Source organism: Tetrao urogallus, assembly GCF_951394365.1.
Source record: "Tetrao urogallus genome assembly, chromosome: 26".
In the NCBI taxonomy this organism is placed as follows: Eukaryota; Metazoa; Chordata; class Aves; order Galliformes; family Phasianidae; genus Tetrao; species Tetrao urogallus.
In genome coordinates, this window is record NC_136839.1 from 116,850 (window position 1) to 132,525 (window position 15,676).

The 15,676-nt window shown below is 53.1% G+C and overlaps 4 protein-coding genes across 4 annotated transcripts; 2 read left to right on the plus strand and 2 right to left on the minus strand.

The window, feature by feature from the left end:
* Positions 1-89: 89 nt before the first annotated feature.
* On the minus strand, positions 90-3,102 carry RUNDC1 (RUN domain containing 1; the record flags this gene model as incomplete). Its single annotated transcript, XM_079547246.1, has 5 exons — positions 2,726-3,102; positions 1,923-2,081; positions 1,515-1,713; positions 1,200-1,307; positions 90-955 (listed from the first exon to the last, which is right to left on the minus strand). Exons 1-5 carry the CDS (start codon positions 3,071-3,073, stop codon positions 90-92), a joined length of 1,680 nt encoding a protein of 559 aa, XP_079403372.1. The 5' UTR covers positions 3,074-3,102.
* A 176-nt stretch (positions 3,103-3,278) lies between these two features.
* Positions 3,279-5,175, plus strand: PTGES3L (prostaglandin E synthase 3 like; the record flags this gene model as incomplete). Its single annotated transcript, XM_079547164.1, has 7 exons — positions 3,279-3,286; positions 3,606-3,755; positions 3,866-3,932; positions 4,254-4,352; positions 4,695-4,784; positions 4,873-4,926; positions 5,104-5,175. 7 exons carry the CDS (start codon positions 3,279-3,281, stop codon positions 5,113-5,115), a joined length of 480 nt encoding a protein of 159 aa, XP_079403290.1. The 3' UTR covers positions 5,116-5,175.
* A 309-nt stretch (positions 5,176-5,484) lies between these two features.
* On the plus strand, positions 5,485-9,366 carry LOC306955795 (alanyl-tRNA editing protein Aarsd1-like; the record flags this gene model as incomplete). The annotated part of the gene is made up of 12 exons (XM_079547163.1): positions 5,485-5,529; positions 5,606-5,728; positions 5,799-5,958; positions 6,307-6,364; positions 6,701-6,857; positions 6,954-7,070; positions 7,262-7,392; positions 7,531-7,597; positions 7,757-7,848; positions 8,470-8,524; positions 8,975-9,069; positions 9,231-9,366. The coding sequence occupies exons 1-12, from the start codon at positions 5,491-5,493 to the stop codon at positions 9,364-9,366; spliced, it is 1,230 nt and encodes a 409-aa protein (XP_079403289.1). The 5' UTR covers positions 5,485-5,490.
* Positions 9,367-11,225: 1,859 nt separating this feature from the next.
* G6PC1 (glucose-6-phosphatase catalytic subunit 1) lies at positions 11,226-13,867 on the minus strand (the record flags this gene model as incomplete). Its single annotated transcript, XM_079547226.1, has 5 exons — positions 11,226-11,737; positions 12,020-12,135; positions 12,285-12,393; positions 13,145-13,254; positions 13,638-13,867. 5 exons carry the CDS (start codon positions 13,865-13,867, stop codon positions 11,226-11,228), a joined length of 1,077 nt encoding a protein of 358 aa, XP_079403352.1.
* Between the last annotated feature and the right edge of the window lie 1,809 nt (positions 13,868-15,676).

Here is a 15,676-nt window from a genome sequence, read left to right on the forward strand (position 1 = left end):
AGGAAAAAAAAAAAAAAAAAAAAAGCTAGGCTTCTGGAGATCAACAGCTGCTCACTTGTGAAAAGTGGATGATCTACAATAAAAATACATCAGAAAGCATCTTTGATGTTCTTCAGCTGCCGGACAGCCAGGTCAACCGGGAGGTTGAACTTCAAGTTGCTCAGACGACTGAGGATATTAAGTGCACTCTCAAAGCCTGTGTTTACCATGTAGCTCCACGGGTGGTAGTGAGATTGCACCAAAGCTCCAGATTTGCAGATCAGGTTTACCCAGGAGACCAAGCGCTGCTCGTTTAGCGCCATACACACTAGAGCTTTCAGTTCAGAGTCTGCACTGCGCTTGAAGGGGTTATGCTCAGTGAGAACTGTATGAACTGCTGTCAGCAGGCTCTGTTTGGGTGTGATGGTGACTCCTCCTGTCACAGGCAAGGCAAAGGACTGGGAGAGCTTGCGAGCTGGAGACTCCACAAAGGCCTGTCCATTTTTAGTTTTATAATACTCCACAAAGAGTTCCCAGGGGTGCATGGTCTGTGGTGAGGAGGTGAATGCAGGAATTAAGCATGCAATGGGTGCCAACACCAGGCTCATCCCTTGAGAAGAAGCACAGAGCCCATGAGCCATCAGATCTCGCAAAGCAATGGTCAGCTCCTTCCGCACAGCCAGAGTCAGTTCATCTCTCCCTCCTAATGAAACATCCTGCAGATCGGAAGAACTGATAACGTGGTCACCCTGCTGGTGTTTCAAAGCTAGCTGCCTCACCCGATCTACCGACAGCTCCAGTTTCTTAATTAAGGGAGAATAGTCCTTGTTGGCTTGGTCCTTCTGCCAGAGGCTGCGAGGAATTTGACCAGTGGCACAACCAAACTGACTAACAGCAAATATCTGTAGCACAGCAAGCATGCGACGCATGAGGTGCAGGCCTGTTTCTCGCAACTTTTTGGCATCTTCTGGGTTCACTGCTCAGGTTAGAAAAGAAAGTAAAAAAACCACATGTTTTCTCATTAAGGAATCAACATGCTTTTAAGAAGGGCAAAAGAATTGTACACAGACCTTCTGTCAATACAATTTATAAATAATAGAAATAAAAAAAACACTTTAAAAACATGCTAATATACCTGGATGCTAGTTCATGCTCCATGAACATCAAATGAGTGACAGCAATAAAGAGACAAACAAACCTTCATGCCAAGCAGTGCCTACCTCTGTTTCCAGAAGACCAGATATTTGGTTTGTAGGAACCACCACCATCTTTTCTGCCTGCACACTCACAGTGTCCATCTTCCGCCTTACCAGAACCTCCAACTTCATCTAGAACAAGAATTTCACACTTGTGAATTTAGACTGTATATCCCACATATAAAGGTCAGTACTCCCTTAAACCACTCTGCTCCTTGCTTGGCAGTTTGTATCCACCACCAGCTCTGAACATCCTTTGACATCTGCAGACTCCCTCTTCATAACTATGTCAGAATTATATATCAATTCAATCTACTTGTTTAAAAACTGAGCACTGACCTTGAATGAAGTTGATAAACATTTCAAGGTCCCTTATTTGTGTCTTTAGTTGTTCCACCAACTGTTCCTTCACCCGAGCTGGATTAACAATCTGTGCTATGGCAGTATCCACACGCTGCCGCAATTCTTCTGGAGAGAGTGTTGCAATATCTTCACTCAAGTTCATGTCCAGCTTCTTGATCAATTCATCTATAATCATCTGCAAAACATCAGTCAGTTGTATCACTTCAGTATGTGGCACCAGTGTCCACAACCTCCAAGATACTCCACTCACTACCTTGGAAATAGGCTTCTTTGTCACACGACGACAATCACAATAGACAACAAGACTGCACACATGCATGCAGACTAACTATTGATACTGTATTACTAATGACTGTGAGCAATACAGAACCTCTGGAGCCTTACCCGTTGCCTTTCCATAACCACAGACTGTGGAAGAGAGTCATAGCTGCCCTCCTGGTATGCAAATGTTTCTAGGTCATCCAGCTGTGTCTTAAGCTGCAAGATCAGCTCTCTTTGCTTTTTCTTCTGGACCTCAATTCGCTCCTGCTTCTCTTGCTCACTCTGAAGAAAAAGTTGTCAGTAAATAAAATTAAACATTCACCATTGCAGGCCAGCCCCACAGTACAGGTCTGTGATATGAGAAATGTTTCCAGTTCAAGCAATCATTACAAGTCATTTGAAAAAAAAAAAAGCGTGCCTGCACATCAAGGAAAGGTACTGGTCACATCAACTCACATAACAAACAAGAACCTCTGCAGACAAGCTCCATCACACACACATCTGGTGTGGTACAACACCGCTGGTCAGAGCAGTGCTGGGCAGCTGTAACAACACTCCTTACCTCAGATGCCCGTCGCAGCAGGAGGAAGGCGAACAGCTGTTGCTAACTGGATTTTAAACAAGTCAGAGAATCACAGCGCTGTCAAGGCTGGAAGACCATCCAGCTCCACCCTCTGCCACAGGAGGGACATCTGACACTGCAGGTTGCCCAAAGCCCAATTCAACCTGGCCTCAAACAATCCCGAGGACGGGGCACCCCTAGATCCCCTGAGCAGCCTCTGCTAGGCCACTATCCTACAGCCACTACCCTCTGTCCTGGCACCGTCACGCCACAGCTTTCCTACAGGCCTCTTAGGAGAGCCCGGCACACGAGACGCCATCCGCCCCATCAGGGCGCCCGGCCCCACCGCACCCCGCGCACTCACTGGGCCATCCCCAAGCCCGTGGGCCAGCGGCGCGGGGCAGCCACGGAAGGCGAAGTCCTCAAGGTCGCGGAGCAGGCGCTGCTGCTCAGCCGGGCCGGCCCTGGCCACCTGCCGCAGCCGGAACTGCACCTGCGCGAAGTGCGAGGCCAGCGCCAGCAGCGCCCCGTGCAGGCGGCGCCGCTCAGCCCGCAACCGCGGCACCGACCGCGGCGACCCAACCGCCGTCTCTTCTTCTTCTTCTTCTTCTTCTTCTTCTTCTTCTTCTTCTTCTTCCTGCTGCTCCACCGTCACAGCGCCCACCGGCGCCCAACGCTCCCCTGGGCCCAGCAGGCTGCTTTCCGGTTCCATTATGGCCGCCACCTGCGCCGCACAGCCGCCGCCATCTTCTCGCCGCGGCGCGGGTGGGGCGGGGCAGCGCGGAACCAGGACGCGGCACGAGGGCGCGGCCCCTGCCGCGAGCTGCCAGAGCGCCCCCTTGAGGCTCGGAGGGACCGGGAGGAAAACGACCGGCCCCGTTCCCGGAGGTCGGAAATAGTGCGGGGAGAGCACCGACATGGCGAGGTGAGCGGGCCCGTTCTGCGGGACTGCGCGTGGCGGGGTCCCGGGACAGCGCCCGGTCGAGTCCCAAACACACTGGGGCAACACCCAAAAAAAAGCCTGAGGCAACTCCCAAACCAGGCCCCGGGCAGGGCCCCAGGACAGCCGCTGCTGGTAACAGACACGGCAGGGGTGGCCGATTGCGGCCTGCTGCAGCCCGCGGGTGCTGTGCACTTGGGTGTGCTTGCTGCCACCCGCTGAGTAACCGGCGAGGGGTCCAACTAGGCTTTGGCCCAAATCTCTGCTCGTGCCTGATGCTCAGTCTGTCTTTGCTGCACTGAAGGTTCTATGGAAGTACCCACAGCCCGTGTTTTCCCAGGCAACACGCAAAGACATTGTGGTATGACCGCCCGCGGTATGTTTTTCTGGAGTTCTGCGTGGAGGACAGCACAGATGTTCAGGTCATCATCGAGGATCACCGATTGGTGTTCAGGTGGGCTATAGGTCTGGAGCTATGGGGATCTTGGGGGCAGGAGGACCCTGTGTGAGCCAGTGAAGCGTATGGTCAGCTCTGTCCTAAACCAGGTATCTGTATTTTGGCAGTTGCAGAAACGCAGATGGAGTAGAATTCTACAATGAGATCAATTTGTATGCCAGAGTGAACTCCAAGGTGAGACTTCTCCCCAGCAGGCCATTCCCTGACAGCCTGCATCATGCTCAGAATCGAACAGAGCCTGTGCTGTCCTGAGCAGTGCAGCTTAGAGTTGGATTCTGTTCATTTTCTGAGAACCTGAGTGGGTTGAGCACAAGCCTGGAAAACCTGATCCTGAGTCTGTCACATGCAGCACAGTGCTGGGCTGCAAACAACTCTTCTCCATGGTTCTGTGTACCACAGCCCAAGTGTGGCTGAGCTTTGATCCTCTGTGTATCTGCTGTGGATTAGAGAGGAACACAGCAGACAATGAGGGGAAACATCCTCATCTCTTGGCAGGACTCACGAGAGAAACGCTCTGACCGCTCCATCACGTGCTTTATGAGGAAGTGGAAGGAGAAAGTGGCCTGGCCCCGCATCACCAAGGAAAACATCAAGGTGCATATGGTGCTGGACAGTAAGGAGAGCCTTTGCGGCTGACTGTACCCAGTACAGTGGCTTTCTGGGTTCCACGTGCCCCCAGGGCAGACACCCTGATCCTGATACAGCCACCCCAAAATAGAGCTCTCAGTAAGCAGACACAGGAATGCCTCCTGCTCCCTATCAGCTCACTTAAGTGCTTTGAGGAAGATGTGGCATTCCCATCCTCGACGTGGGTAGGGTCAGGACTGGCCCCTGCAGCCACAGGGACATTCTCCTATGCAGGAGTAGCCCATGCTTGCTCTGTGTGAGGTCAGGGCCACACTGCTTCCTTCCTCAGGGGATACTCTCTGCCCACAGCCAGCCTGGCTCTCCGTTGACTTTGACAACTGGCGAGACTGGGAAGGGGACGAGGAGGTGGAGAGGGCCATGGTGGAGGAGTATGCAGAGGTGAGCCTGGTTTTGTGTGCACAGGTTGCTTGGCACGTTGGGGGACAGCCAGCCGTGTCGTTCCCACAGACCTTTGTTCCTTATCCAGCTCCTGCAGAAGGTGACAGACAAAGCCCCTCCTCCGACCATGGATGACCTGGATGTGAGTAGAGCCTCGGAGTTCTATTCCCCAGGCACTCCAGAAGTCCCTGGCACTCTTCTTGCTCCAGCTGCTGCCCCCTGGGTTGCAGTGTGCTGTGGGGATGCACCCAGGGGCTCCCGGATAGCACCAGGTGGTTGCCGCTGGCCTCCTCCCATCACACTCCTCATCCCTCCGCAGGACGACCTCTGAAGCACGGCTCCACAAAGCAGCGCACAGCAACGAGCCGGGACACGGGCGAAGAAAGCGGAGCACCGAGTGATGACGCCGGTTTGCGGATGGGAGCGGCGGAGCCCAGTGCACGGCGGCGAGAGCTGCAGGCTCTCCGGGGCCGAGTACGCGCGAGTCAATAAACGCGAAGTGCTGCCGCGATGCGCCACGGCGTGCCGTGAGCTCGGGGATCCGCGGGACGGGAGGGCAGCGCCTTGAGAGGCGGAGCTCCGCCCATCGGCAGCGCGCTCCGAGCCGGATCCGCCGCTCTGCCAGCCCCGCCCGCCAGCCGCAAGTTCCTCCCTCGGCCATCCGGCCGCCGTCGCTCGCCCTCTCTACGCAGCCCGGGCCGCCGCTATGGTGTTCCATTGCCAGCGGGACAGCTGGGCCCGGCAGGTAGCAGCGGGGCTGGCGGCGCCGCGCGGCCCGGTCCAGCCCGGCCCCTCACGGTGCCGCCGTCTCTGCGTTGCAGTTCGCCACGAGGGTGGTGTCGTGCCGGGAGGCCGAGCTGCGGCCCGAGGGCGGCGGGGAGCCGACGCGCGGCTTCCAGGTGGTGCTGGAGGACACGATCCTCTTCCCCGAGGGCGGCGGGCAGGTACGGCCGGGGCCGGGCGAGGAGCGGGGCGGCGCGGCCGGGCCCGGACGACGGCTCTCTGTCTCCGCAGCCCGATGACCGCGGCCTCATCGGCGCCGTCCCGGTGCTGCGCGTCACCCGGCGCGGCGCCCAGGCCGTACACTTCGTGGAGACGGCGCTGGAGCCGGGCAGCGCCGTGCTGCTGTCGTTGGACTGGGAGCGCCGCTTCGATCACATGCAGCAGCACTCGGGTGCGGGGCCGGGCGGGTGAGGAGGGCGGCGCGCGCTTCGTCCCTTCCCGGTTCGCCCGCCAGTTCCCTCCCGCCCCCCCCGTTGTCCCCACCGTGTTCGTAAGGCGGCTTCGCGGGGCTGGAGGCGACGCCCGGTGCGCCGGAGACGCTCGAAGTGCACCGTGGTGCCCCGGGGTTTCCGCAGGGCCACCCGGTGACAGCTGCCCCCCCACCTGCCGCCGGCAGCCTCCCAGCGCCTGGGCCGCGCCCAAACACCGCGGGGAACGTCGGCAGAATAACTGTGCGGTTTGGTGGAGGACCCTTTCCTGCATCCCGAGCTCAAAGCCACTGCTTGCACATCTCTTCCAGGACAGCACCTCATCACTGCCATGGCAGAGCGGATGTTTGGATTCAAAACAACTTCATGGTGAGCTGGAAAAGCAGCCATTAACCTTAGCCTCACCTGGTGTGTGTGCCACCAGGCCAGGAGGGGGTGCACGTTGGTAATGGAAAGCAGCATATGCTGCGATATTTCGCCTAAGCTCAGATGGCCTGGGCTGAAATAAGACAAGCTGTGTAAACTGCTTGCTTTCTCTTGTCCTGTTGCATGGGCCTGATTGCATCTGATGCCCTTTAAATAGCAGGGAGAGAAGCATTTGGTTTCAGTCACATTCCCAGCAGCTCCTCTGAGGTGGCACTCGGTGCTGCCTGGAGGGATCTTCCATCTGCTCTTCACAGCAGCAGATGTTCTTCATCTGTGCAGGGAGCTGGGCCGGCAGCAGAGTGTCATTGAGCTGGACACCCCCTCCATGACCACAGAGCAAATGGCAGCGCTGGAGCAGAGCGTGAATGAGAAGATCCGAGAGAGGATACCTGTGACAGTGCGGGAGTTGGCTGCAGATGACTCTGAGGTTGAAACAGTAAGTGATGGGAGTGAAGGAAGCTGGCAGTACCCATGGGACCAAAGCACTTGCAGCATGGATATTGGTTTGTCTGCCATTCTCCTGCTCTGCTAGGTGAGAAGCCGTGGCTTACCAGGTGACCACACGGGGCCAGTTCGAGTTGTAGACATTGAAGGCATAGACTCCAACATGTGCTGTGGGACTCATGTCTCCAACCTGAGTGACTTGCAGGTAGGGGGCTGCAGCCACATTACCTCCAGGAGCCTTCAGCACACACATACAGCTCAAGGACAGCAGAAATCCTGGAGGTACAGGGTCTGCTTGAAATTGTCCTGGAGGGAAAATGGGCAGAGGTGACCACCTATGAGGATAAAAGCAAAATACCATTCTCCTTTTCTAACCAGGGTATTTTTCTGTTTAAGGTTATTAAACTTCTTTGCACAGAGAAAGGGAAAAAGAACAAAACCAACTTGGTTTTCCTGGCAGGAAATAGAGTGCTGAAGTCAGTTGAACAAAGTCACCGTACTGAGAAGGCCCTGACCTCACTGCTGAAGTAATACCCTTTTCACTTTGGTTCTTTCATCTTTATTTTTCCTTCTGACAAATGTAGCATAAGTCTCAGGTGCTTCTACATGATGTTTTTTATTATATATTACCCATTTGAGAGCACTGATCCAAATTTTTCTTTCAGAAATGGACCAGGTGAGCATGTAGAGGCCGTGAAGAGATTGCAGAGTTCTGTGAAACTGCTTCAGAAGGTATGAGGTTGGCTGAGGAAAGCAGACTGTCTGCTTCCTGTAGAGCTGGCCTGAAATTGAGGCGTCTGTTTTTATCAAAACTGCTTCCAATTCTGCGAGCACAAATCAGTTCACGCTGGCTTAACCATCTGTGGTGCTGCTTTTTCACTTTTCTTTCAGAATAATTTGAACCTGCTAAGAGACATTGCTGTTTTGATAGCCCGGGATTTCAAAAGCAAACCTGTTCAGAGTCCACTGTTTGTGTTACACAGGTATGGAGGAGTTCAGGAAAAAAGGATAAGAACCCATGGTATATGATTTGTGAGAGCTGCATTTCCTTGACACCTATTCAGGCCTGTTTATGACAATTATATTTTTAAAAGTCAAAAATTTCTCAAGGACAGCTACAAACAAGGTGGAAAGAACTGTCTGGGCCTGCTGAAAGGTTGTATAGTTAAAGAAATGTGTTAGTAATTCAGTTACTGAATTCCTCTGATGCTATAGCTAAGAAGTGATTGTCTGTCTCATGTCTTTTTGCTCACAGTATTTTCAAATAAAACTGAGGAGCCTGATTTCTCAAACACTTAAATAATTCCTAATATACCCACAAGAAATTATAAAAAGGATTTATATGTATAGAAAGAAAATAATCTGCAGCCTGATTGCAAGAGACCAAAACCTCAGGCACAGTCATAGGTTGTGCTTGCAGATCTTACCTTTCAACTTCTCTGATGTTAGTGGAAATTTTATTCTTAAGCAAACAAAATGGAAAACTGAGAAAAGCTAAGCTTGGAGAATCATTGCCTACAGTTTGTTATTAGTGTTTTGGACTCTGGTGTGGATATGTATACTTTTTTTTTTTCTCTGAAGTGGCTTTTTACCTGTCTATGCAGGAAAGAGGGTGACTCTGAGTTTATGAACATCATTGCTAATGAGATTGGGAAAGAGGTGAGTCGTTGATGCAGACTAACCTGCCACCAGTGGTGTTGTCATTCAACTTTGTAGCAAGGCTGGATAGGCTTCCATTTGCACCACAGTCGCAAGCTACAAGTCTCTTTCCTTGCAGAAGAGGTTGTGGTTCCCAGCAGCCTCAGGGTGCTGGGAATCCTCAATAGTCAAAAAATGCAGTAGTGAAAATTCAGAGCAGTGTGGAAGAGCTTATCTCCCAAAAAGCCATGCAGATCCTCTTTGGACATGCTAACTTTGGACATCCTAACTCCGGTACCTGCTCGGTCTCCCACAATGTACAATTCAGTCTGAAAGCTTCAAAAGCTCCCTCTCCTTTTACTCCAAATTGAGTTTCAGTAATGAGCACAAACTTACTTCTTGTTTTAATGTCTTAATGGGAAAAGGAGGGCACTGGCCCTTTGGGAGCATCATCCCTCTCTCCGTCTACAGGAAATCCTGCTGTTCCTGACTGTGGGAGATGAAAAAGAAGCAGGACTCTTTCTTCTAGCTGGCCCTGTTGAAGCAGTTGAGAATTTAGGTCCCAGGTACTGTGTTCTATGTTTTCTTTAAAATTAGTGAGACTTCTGCCCAAGCAGCTGAGCAGTGTAATTAGGGCATGGAGCCTTCTATGCTCACTGAGCATGTAAGGGCAAGCTACTTTCCTCTGCAAGTGAGTGGCCTTCAGCATGTCCTGACGTTTCTGCAGGGTGGCAGAGCTGCTGGAAGGCAAAGGAGCTGGGAAGCGAGGCCGCTACCAGGGCAAGGCAACCAAGATGAGTCGTCGAGGAGAAGTGCAAGCTCTGCTCCAGGAATTCATCAGTCAACAGAGAGATGAAGCATAAAGAAAGAATTTTAAAAGTAGGGCTGTCATCCCTGCTTTGTATGATCTCCACTAAGTTCTCTCCCAGAAAATAAAGACAAAAAAAATCTCACGTAAAATCCCATGTAGTTAGGAAGGACTACTACTCCATGTCTCTCCAGCTTGCCATTTCTGCCAGCAGTCCCCAAGGCTGCTATAACTTCAGCTGCAGAAGCAAAAGGGGCACTGAAGAGCCATGGTCAAAAAACACCTGATATGGGTCTAGGTATTGTTGTTTTTTTTCCCTCTTAGAACCAGCACGGCAGGTTTAGTCCAGATGTTCATAATAAACAGAAAAACAGAGACAGACAAATCTCCATCTTAAAGATGTTTATCATGAGTGTATAGGATAGCAGCAGCCTCACATGGTTTCCTCGCTTGCGTATGTTGCGCTGTCACTCAACGAACAGCAGAGCCCTCTGCCAGCTATTGAGCTGTTTGTGAGTAGCAGGATCAGGCTAAGGGACAAGGCTGTGCAGGCCATCAGCTCCTGTTGTGACACTTTACTGCAGGAGGAGGGGAAGCAGCAGTCCTTTTTCCTGACACGCAGGGTGCCCAGAGGTGCTGGCTGCATCCTTGCCCAGCTAGACTGACAACTTGGTCAACACTGTCCTTTCCCAGTCAGTGGAAACCTGGGAGTTACTAATCCAGGTAAGCTTCCTATTGAAGCTTTTCCTGTAAAAAAACAAGCTTCACAGCTGAACTCTATCTTTAGATGTTTACAGCCCATTTTGCTTTGGATGGGATTTTAACATGGGACTCGAATGATTTGCTGTTTGGTCTTTATCACCCTGTGCATGCAGCATTAGACACCATATCTGGGCTGCATGCACCTTGTACGTGCACTGTCTCTGACAGTTGCCAGCATGCGCTGATTGCTGTCATGAGCTTTAACCGTGCTTTGTGGGTTTACATACTGGAGTCACTCCTATCACAGTCAGCTGTTCTGCTAATGGGGCAGGGTACAGGGGGTGTGGGATTGCCAAGCAGCACTGCACCGGCCCCACACAGACCTGCTGGGTCTTGAAGCTCTACTTGCTGCCCTCAGTAGTGAGGTGGTTTTCATTGCTGGCATGTGGTGCATACAGGGTCCCTGAACAAAGAGCACAAAAGCAGCTTTGCCTCCCTGCCCTCTGTGCAGTCACTGCTGAACTTCAGTCAGGACACCTCCATGCACCTTCCCAAGGAGAACTCCTGAGTTCTCCTTTACATGCCTGTATGTTCTAGGCAGCAGGAAGACTTGGAGAAGCCTGGTTCTACCTCTCCTTGTGCTTCCAGCCATGTCTTGCAGCAGGCAGGAGCAGGACCTGAGAAGGAATATCCTTCTCAGCACCAACAGCTTCCCTGTCCCTGGGGATGGCACTTGGGCACCATCCCCACACCCACAAGACAGCTGAACTCGCCAATAAAATACATCTTCATCTTTAATAAAATACGCCTTGTTTAAAGACACAGCACTACATATACGTGCATGTATACACACACGTACCAAGAGCTGCTCCACGCAGCAGTGAACAGTGGGCAGTGGTTCTCACTGACCAGTGAGCACTGGGCAGGGGCTGAGGAGCCTTGGGGCTGGGGGCTTCCATGAGCTGGTGTTTGTTTCCATCTCCCGCCTGTCCCCCTGCAGAGCTGCCTTGCCACAGCCTTTGAGCACCCACAACTGACAGTGCCTTGCTCCTGCTGTCTCTGTCCCTTGTGCCACAGGCACCTGTGGCGCATCTGGCACCGTGGGTGCACGCCATGTTGGAGTCAGCCCTTGAAGCTGTAATGGAGAGAAACCAGCACAACCCCCACAATCCCGTGGTTCCTGAGCCAGGGTGGCCACACTGTTACCTGCCCCTAGACACCCTTTTTGTCCTGTGTGGCCAGAAACTGAGAGATGCAGTAGGGGATGAGGCCGACGGTGGCCAGCGGCACAGCTGCACTCTTGCAGAAGGAAAGGACATAGAAGAGCAGCTGCATGTGTGAGGGCGGCTTGAAGGCATCAAAGAGGTGCAGGACCAGCAGCGAGGCGGCAGCACAGCCTAGGCGGAAGGACAGCTGGTGGCCTTGCTTCCCGCGGCAGCTCTCCAGGTACATGTGGGAACTCAGGGCCAGCCCCAGCCCAAAGAGGATGCCCAGGTTGCGAAGAAGACTGGCGAAGGGCGTGGTGTCAATGTGGACCCACTCAGGACGGGCACACCACCTCTGTGCTTTCTCCAGAGTCCAGAGCAATTCAACACCAAGCACACGCAGTAGCAGGTAGAAGCCCAAGGCGAAGCTGAAGAGGAAGAAGGTGACGCCCAGATACCTGCGGAGGCTGGCATGGTAGATGGAATGGATGTGCTGGAAGGTCTCAGCCACGGCCATACCTGCCAGGAGAAGAGGTACTAGCAGTCAGAGCGAGATTAAGAGCGGCTCCAGAGTGCGGTGCAGACCTGACAGTCACTGCTGCACCCTTACGCTCTCAAATTCCTCTTCCCATGTCCCCCAGCCCACATCCAATGGCACGTGGACAAAGGCTCCTTCTCAACAGCAACAAGTGCAGAGCAACTGTCTGCAGTTCTTGCTTGCTCCTGCTCCTTTCTCGTGCACACAATGGGAGCACAGGGGTGTGCTAAGTTGTCGAAGGGACAGAACCAAAGTGAGCTCACCAGATATGACCCCTGCGATGACCTGATGTGGAAAGTGGGCAGCGATGAAAACACGGGACAGACAGACACAGACCTGAACGGCCCAGAACCCCGTCCACAGCATGATCCACAGAATCCTGCAAGGGGTAAAGAGTTCCATCAGTGCCAAAACTGGCACATGCTGCCACCATGGACTTTGAGTGGTGCTAGAGCATTGTAGTGCTGCTGCCTAAACAGGTCTACCTGCATCCCTTTCATCTCGGGGTCAGGGCTTGCATACACTCACCAGTACTTCAGTGTTTTTGATTGCTTCTTGCCCATGGCGATGGAAAGCAGGGCAGTCACCATGACGTAGTACACTCCTGCTGCACCCATGGCATGGCCGGAGGGGCTCCCTGGGTAAGAAGCAGGGCTTAGGTCAGCCCCCTCAGAGCAGGCTGTCCCTGCTACCCTCGTGCCCCAGCGGCTCCCACACTGAGCACCCATTCCTAGCCTGCAGGCAGGTGATACCGTGGCACAGGGAGCACAGAATCACAGAACTGTAGGAGGCAGAAGGGACCTCTGGAGCTCTCCCAGTTCAACCCCCCCGACCTCTCCCGGCCCCTCCTAGCAGTTTCCCCAGAGCAGGTTGCACAGGAATAAGTCCCGATGGGTTTGGGTATCTCCAAAGAAGGAGACTCCAGCACCAATCTGGGCAACTGTGCCAAAGCTCCACCACTCTCACATCACAGAAGTTCTTCCTCGCAGTCAGATAGAACTCCCTGTGCCAATGTTCCCTGTTCTGGTGCTGGTCACCACCTAATGGATCCTGGTCTCCTTGCGTTAGATACTGATCAGATCCCCTCAATACCTTCTCTTTGCCAAGTGAGCCGCACCAGGGCTCACAGCATTTCCCCATCACAAGATGATCCAGGTCCCCACCATCTCTGCAGCCCCCCACAGGCCGAGTTTGTGCTAAATTGCCACATCTGCACACACCAAGGGTAAGAGTCTGCTCTGCACCAGAACATGGCAGTGGCCCCACAGCTCAGTGATAATGACTGAGATAACAGCCCTGGCTGTGCCAGCACCACCCCAGCCTAGGATCAGGACTCCTGGTTCCCTGGGCAAAGTGCCAACTGCTTTTGTCAGAGCAGGGGACCCTACCGGGGCCGGTCTCGCAGGTGAGTGGGAACTGCTGGATGGCCGGCGCAGAGGTGTTGCTGTAATAATCAGTTTCATGCACCCACCAGTATGGCCTCTCACCAAACAGGATCCTGAAATGAAAGTAGAAAGGGATCTTTGGTCGTCCTGGGCACCAGAATGGGCTGTGGTTCCAGCTCTGGCTGTGAGCTGGAAGGCGTCAAAATATCACCCAGACAGCACCTGTCCCTGTCCCCATCCCCAAACCCTTAAGACAAGGAGCAGGAATTAATGCCCTGGGAGCAAGCTGATGTTGGGAGAAGAGGGTATGTCTGCTCTTTCCATGCCTTTTCAGGCTATGGGGAGCCATCCTATTGTGCCAGCATAGGCAGAGGCCACCTGTCCTCATCACATGCTTAGAGTATAAGGCGGTACATCAGGACTGGGCACACATCTGGCTATATTAATCCAGCCATGTTGGTGAACCTGCAGCGAGCTGCAGCACAGCACTACTCACCACTTGAAGACGAGGTTGAGCCAGTCCCCGATCACGGCCACCCAGATAAGCCGGATGCCCACTGGCTCACACAAGTGGAACCAGATAGGGAAAAGAACAAAGAAAGTGTTCCTGAGGTCTGCAGCAAAGGAGATAAAGAGGAACCAATCCTGAGAGCCCTGGAAATGCTCCTGCAGCCAGTGCGTCGCCTGGATGCCTGCATCATGCAGGAGGTTCATGGGGGTTTCCATCCTCCTACGCAGCCTCCTGCCTGGTTCAGGCTGTCCCGTGCTCCACCGCAGTTTTATACCCCACGGGTTCGTGTTTGCTGCCGATAGGTCACTTGCCCCAGCACTGATCTTTGGACCCAAACCACTTTTGCTGAAGGGTGCATCACTGGCGGGTTGTTACAAACGTGCTTGGAACAACTTGCAAAAAGGGGAAAAACAGGCGCAGGGCGGCATAGGGTATGCCCTGTAGGAGCCTTAACCCTTCACTGCCCCATTACTCAGGGGGGATTCTGCAGCCCCTGCTCTGTCTGGCTCCCCCACAAAAAAAAAAAAAAAAAGAAACCTGATCTGCTAGTGAACCCCAATGTTCACTAGCAGGGGAGAGATTTGAATACCTGCAGAGGGATGGAATAGCATTTATCCTATCCCTCTGTGGATCAGGTTCTGTATAGAGCAGGGGCTGCCCAATACCCTGACCCACTCTGAAACCTGCATCTGATGACAAAGCACTGTTATCACAGTCTGCCAGGCTGACACAACCAGTGCTCTCTTCAGCAGGAAACTTCCCAAGCTGTTTCAGGAGATCCCCAGAGCAAGGCCTGGTGAGGTCTTGGCTGCCAGCAGTGTTTTCCCAAGATCTGTAGGATTTCAGGACCTGTGCAAAACAGGCAGGGAGAGGATCCTAACTAGCACATCCCCAGGTTAATCCTTCCAGCCCTGCCAGCCCTCAGAAATGCAGATGGAGCTGAAGACATCCCTTGTCACACAGGGTCCCTGCCTGTCATCTTTCCACCCCAGCCATGCAGCTCTGACAGATCTATTTTCCTGTTCCTCTCTGGGAGTTAAGGGTGAATGGGTAACACAGATCTATCCACAGGATCCTGGAACACTGGGGTCAGTCCAGCAGGACAAATCCAGCTGTCCATCCCTGGCTGCTGCAGGGACACACAGCAGAGCAGCACGAGGCACCTGGCCAGAGCCCCAGGCACACAGCTGTACACACAGCAGGAGCAGACAGCAGAGTGTTAATGATTAGCAGCCAGTGAAAACGTACCACTTATCTCTCACTTCTCTAGAAAGTTCAGGTCAGGAGCCTTGAACTGCTCCATGGTGCAGTTTGACGCAATGCAGAGGCTGTGTCCAGCAGCAGCGGGAGGCACAGGGCAGCGTCCTCCCTCTTCCTGCCCCCTGCCTCAAGCGACCACCATGATGTCTTGCAGCTGCCAGGCCCAGGAAGGACTGTTTTTATTGGCAAACACCAGTTTATTTAGGGCAGTGAAAATATGTAGAGATCTACCTTGAGGTGCAGAGCAGCAAGAGGCTGGAGATAACACGGCAGAGCAGCAGCATCACCAGCACTCTGCAATCAGCTGAGTCTTGGTGTCCTGATGAGCTGGGGCTGCTCTGATGCTCCCAGGAAAGGGAAGTGTGAGCACAGGTAAACCTTGGTGCAGGCTGGCAGGGTCCAGCCCCAGAACATCTGCTCTGTGCTGGGAGGGAAAGCCACGCTTGAGGGAGAGCACAGCATCCTAACCCCCAGCACGCAAAATGGAGCAGAAGTTTGCACAGAAATAGAATTACTCTTGCAAAACTAAATTCCTCAGCAGCTCATTTTGGTGTCCTCAGCTGAGAACTTTTGGCCAGCACAAAGGAATTCAATGGGCTTGGCTCCCACATCCAATATCTTTTGAAACAGTTAGCAATTAATCCCTCAAAAGTTTTGCTGTAGGAAATGGGAGCAAAAGGAACTGGGGGATGGGGACAAGCAGGACAAGCATACTCCAGCCCCTTTGGAAAGAGTCACAGCAACAAAATTGGGATTGCACTTAG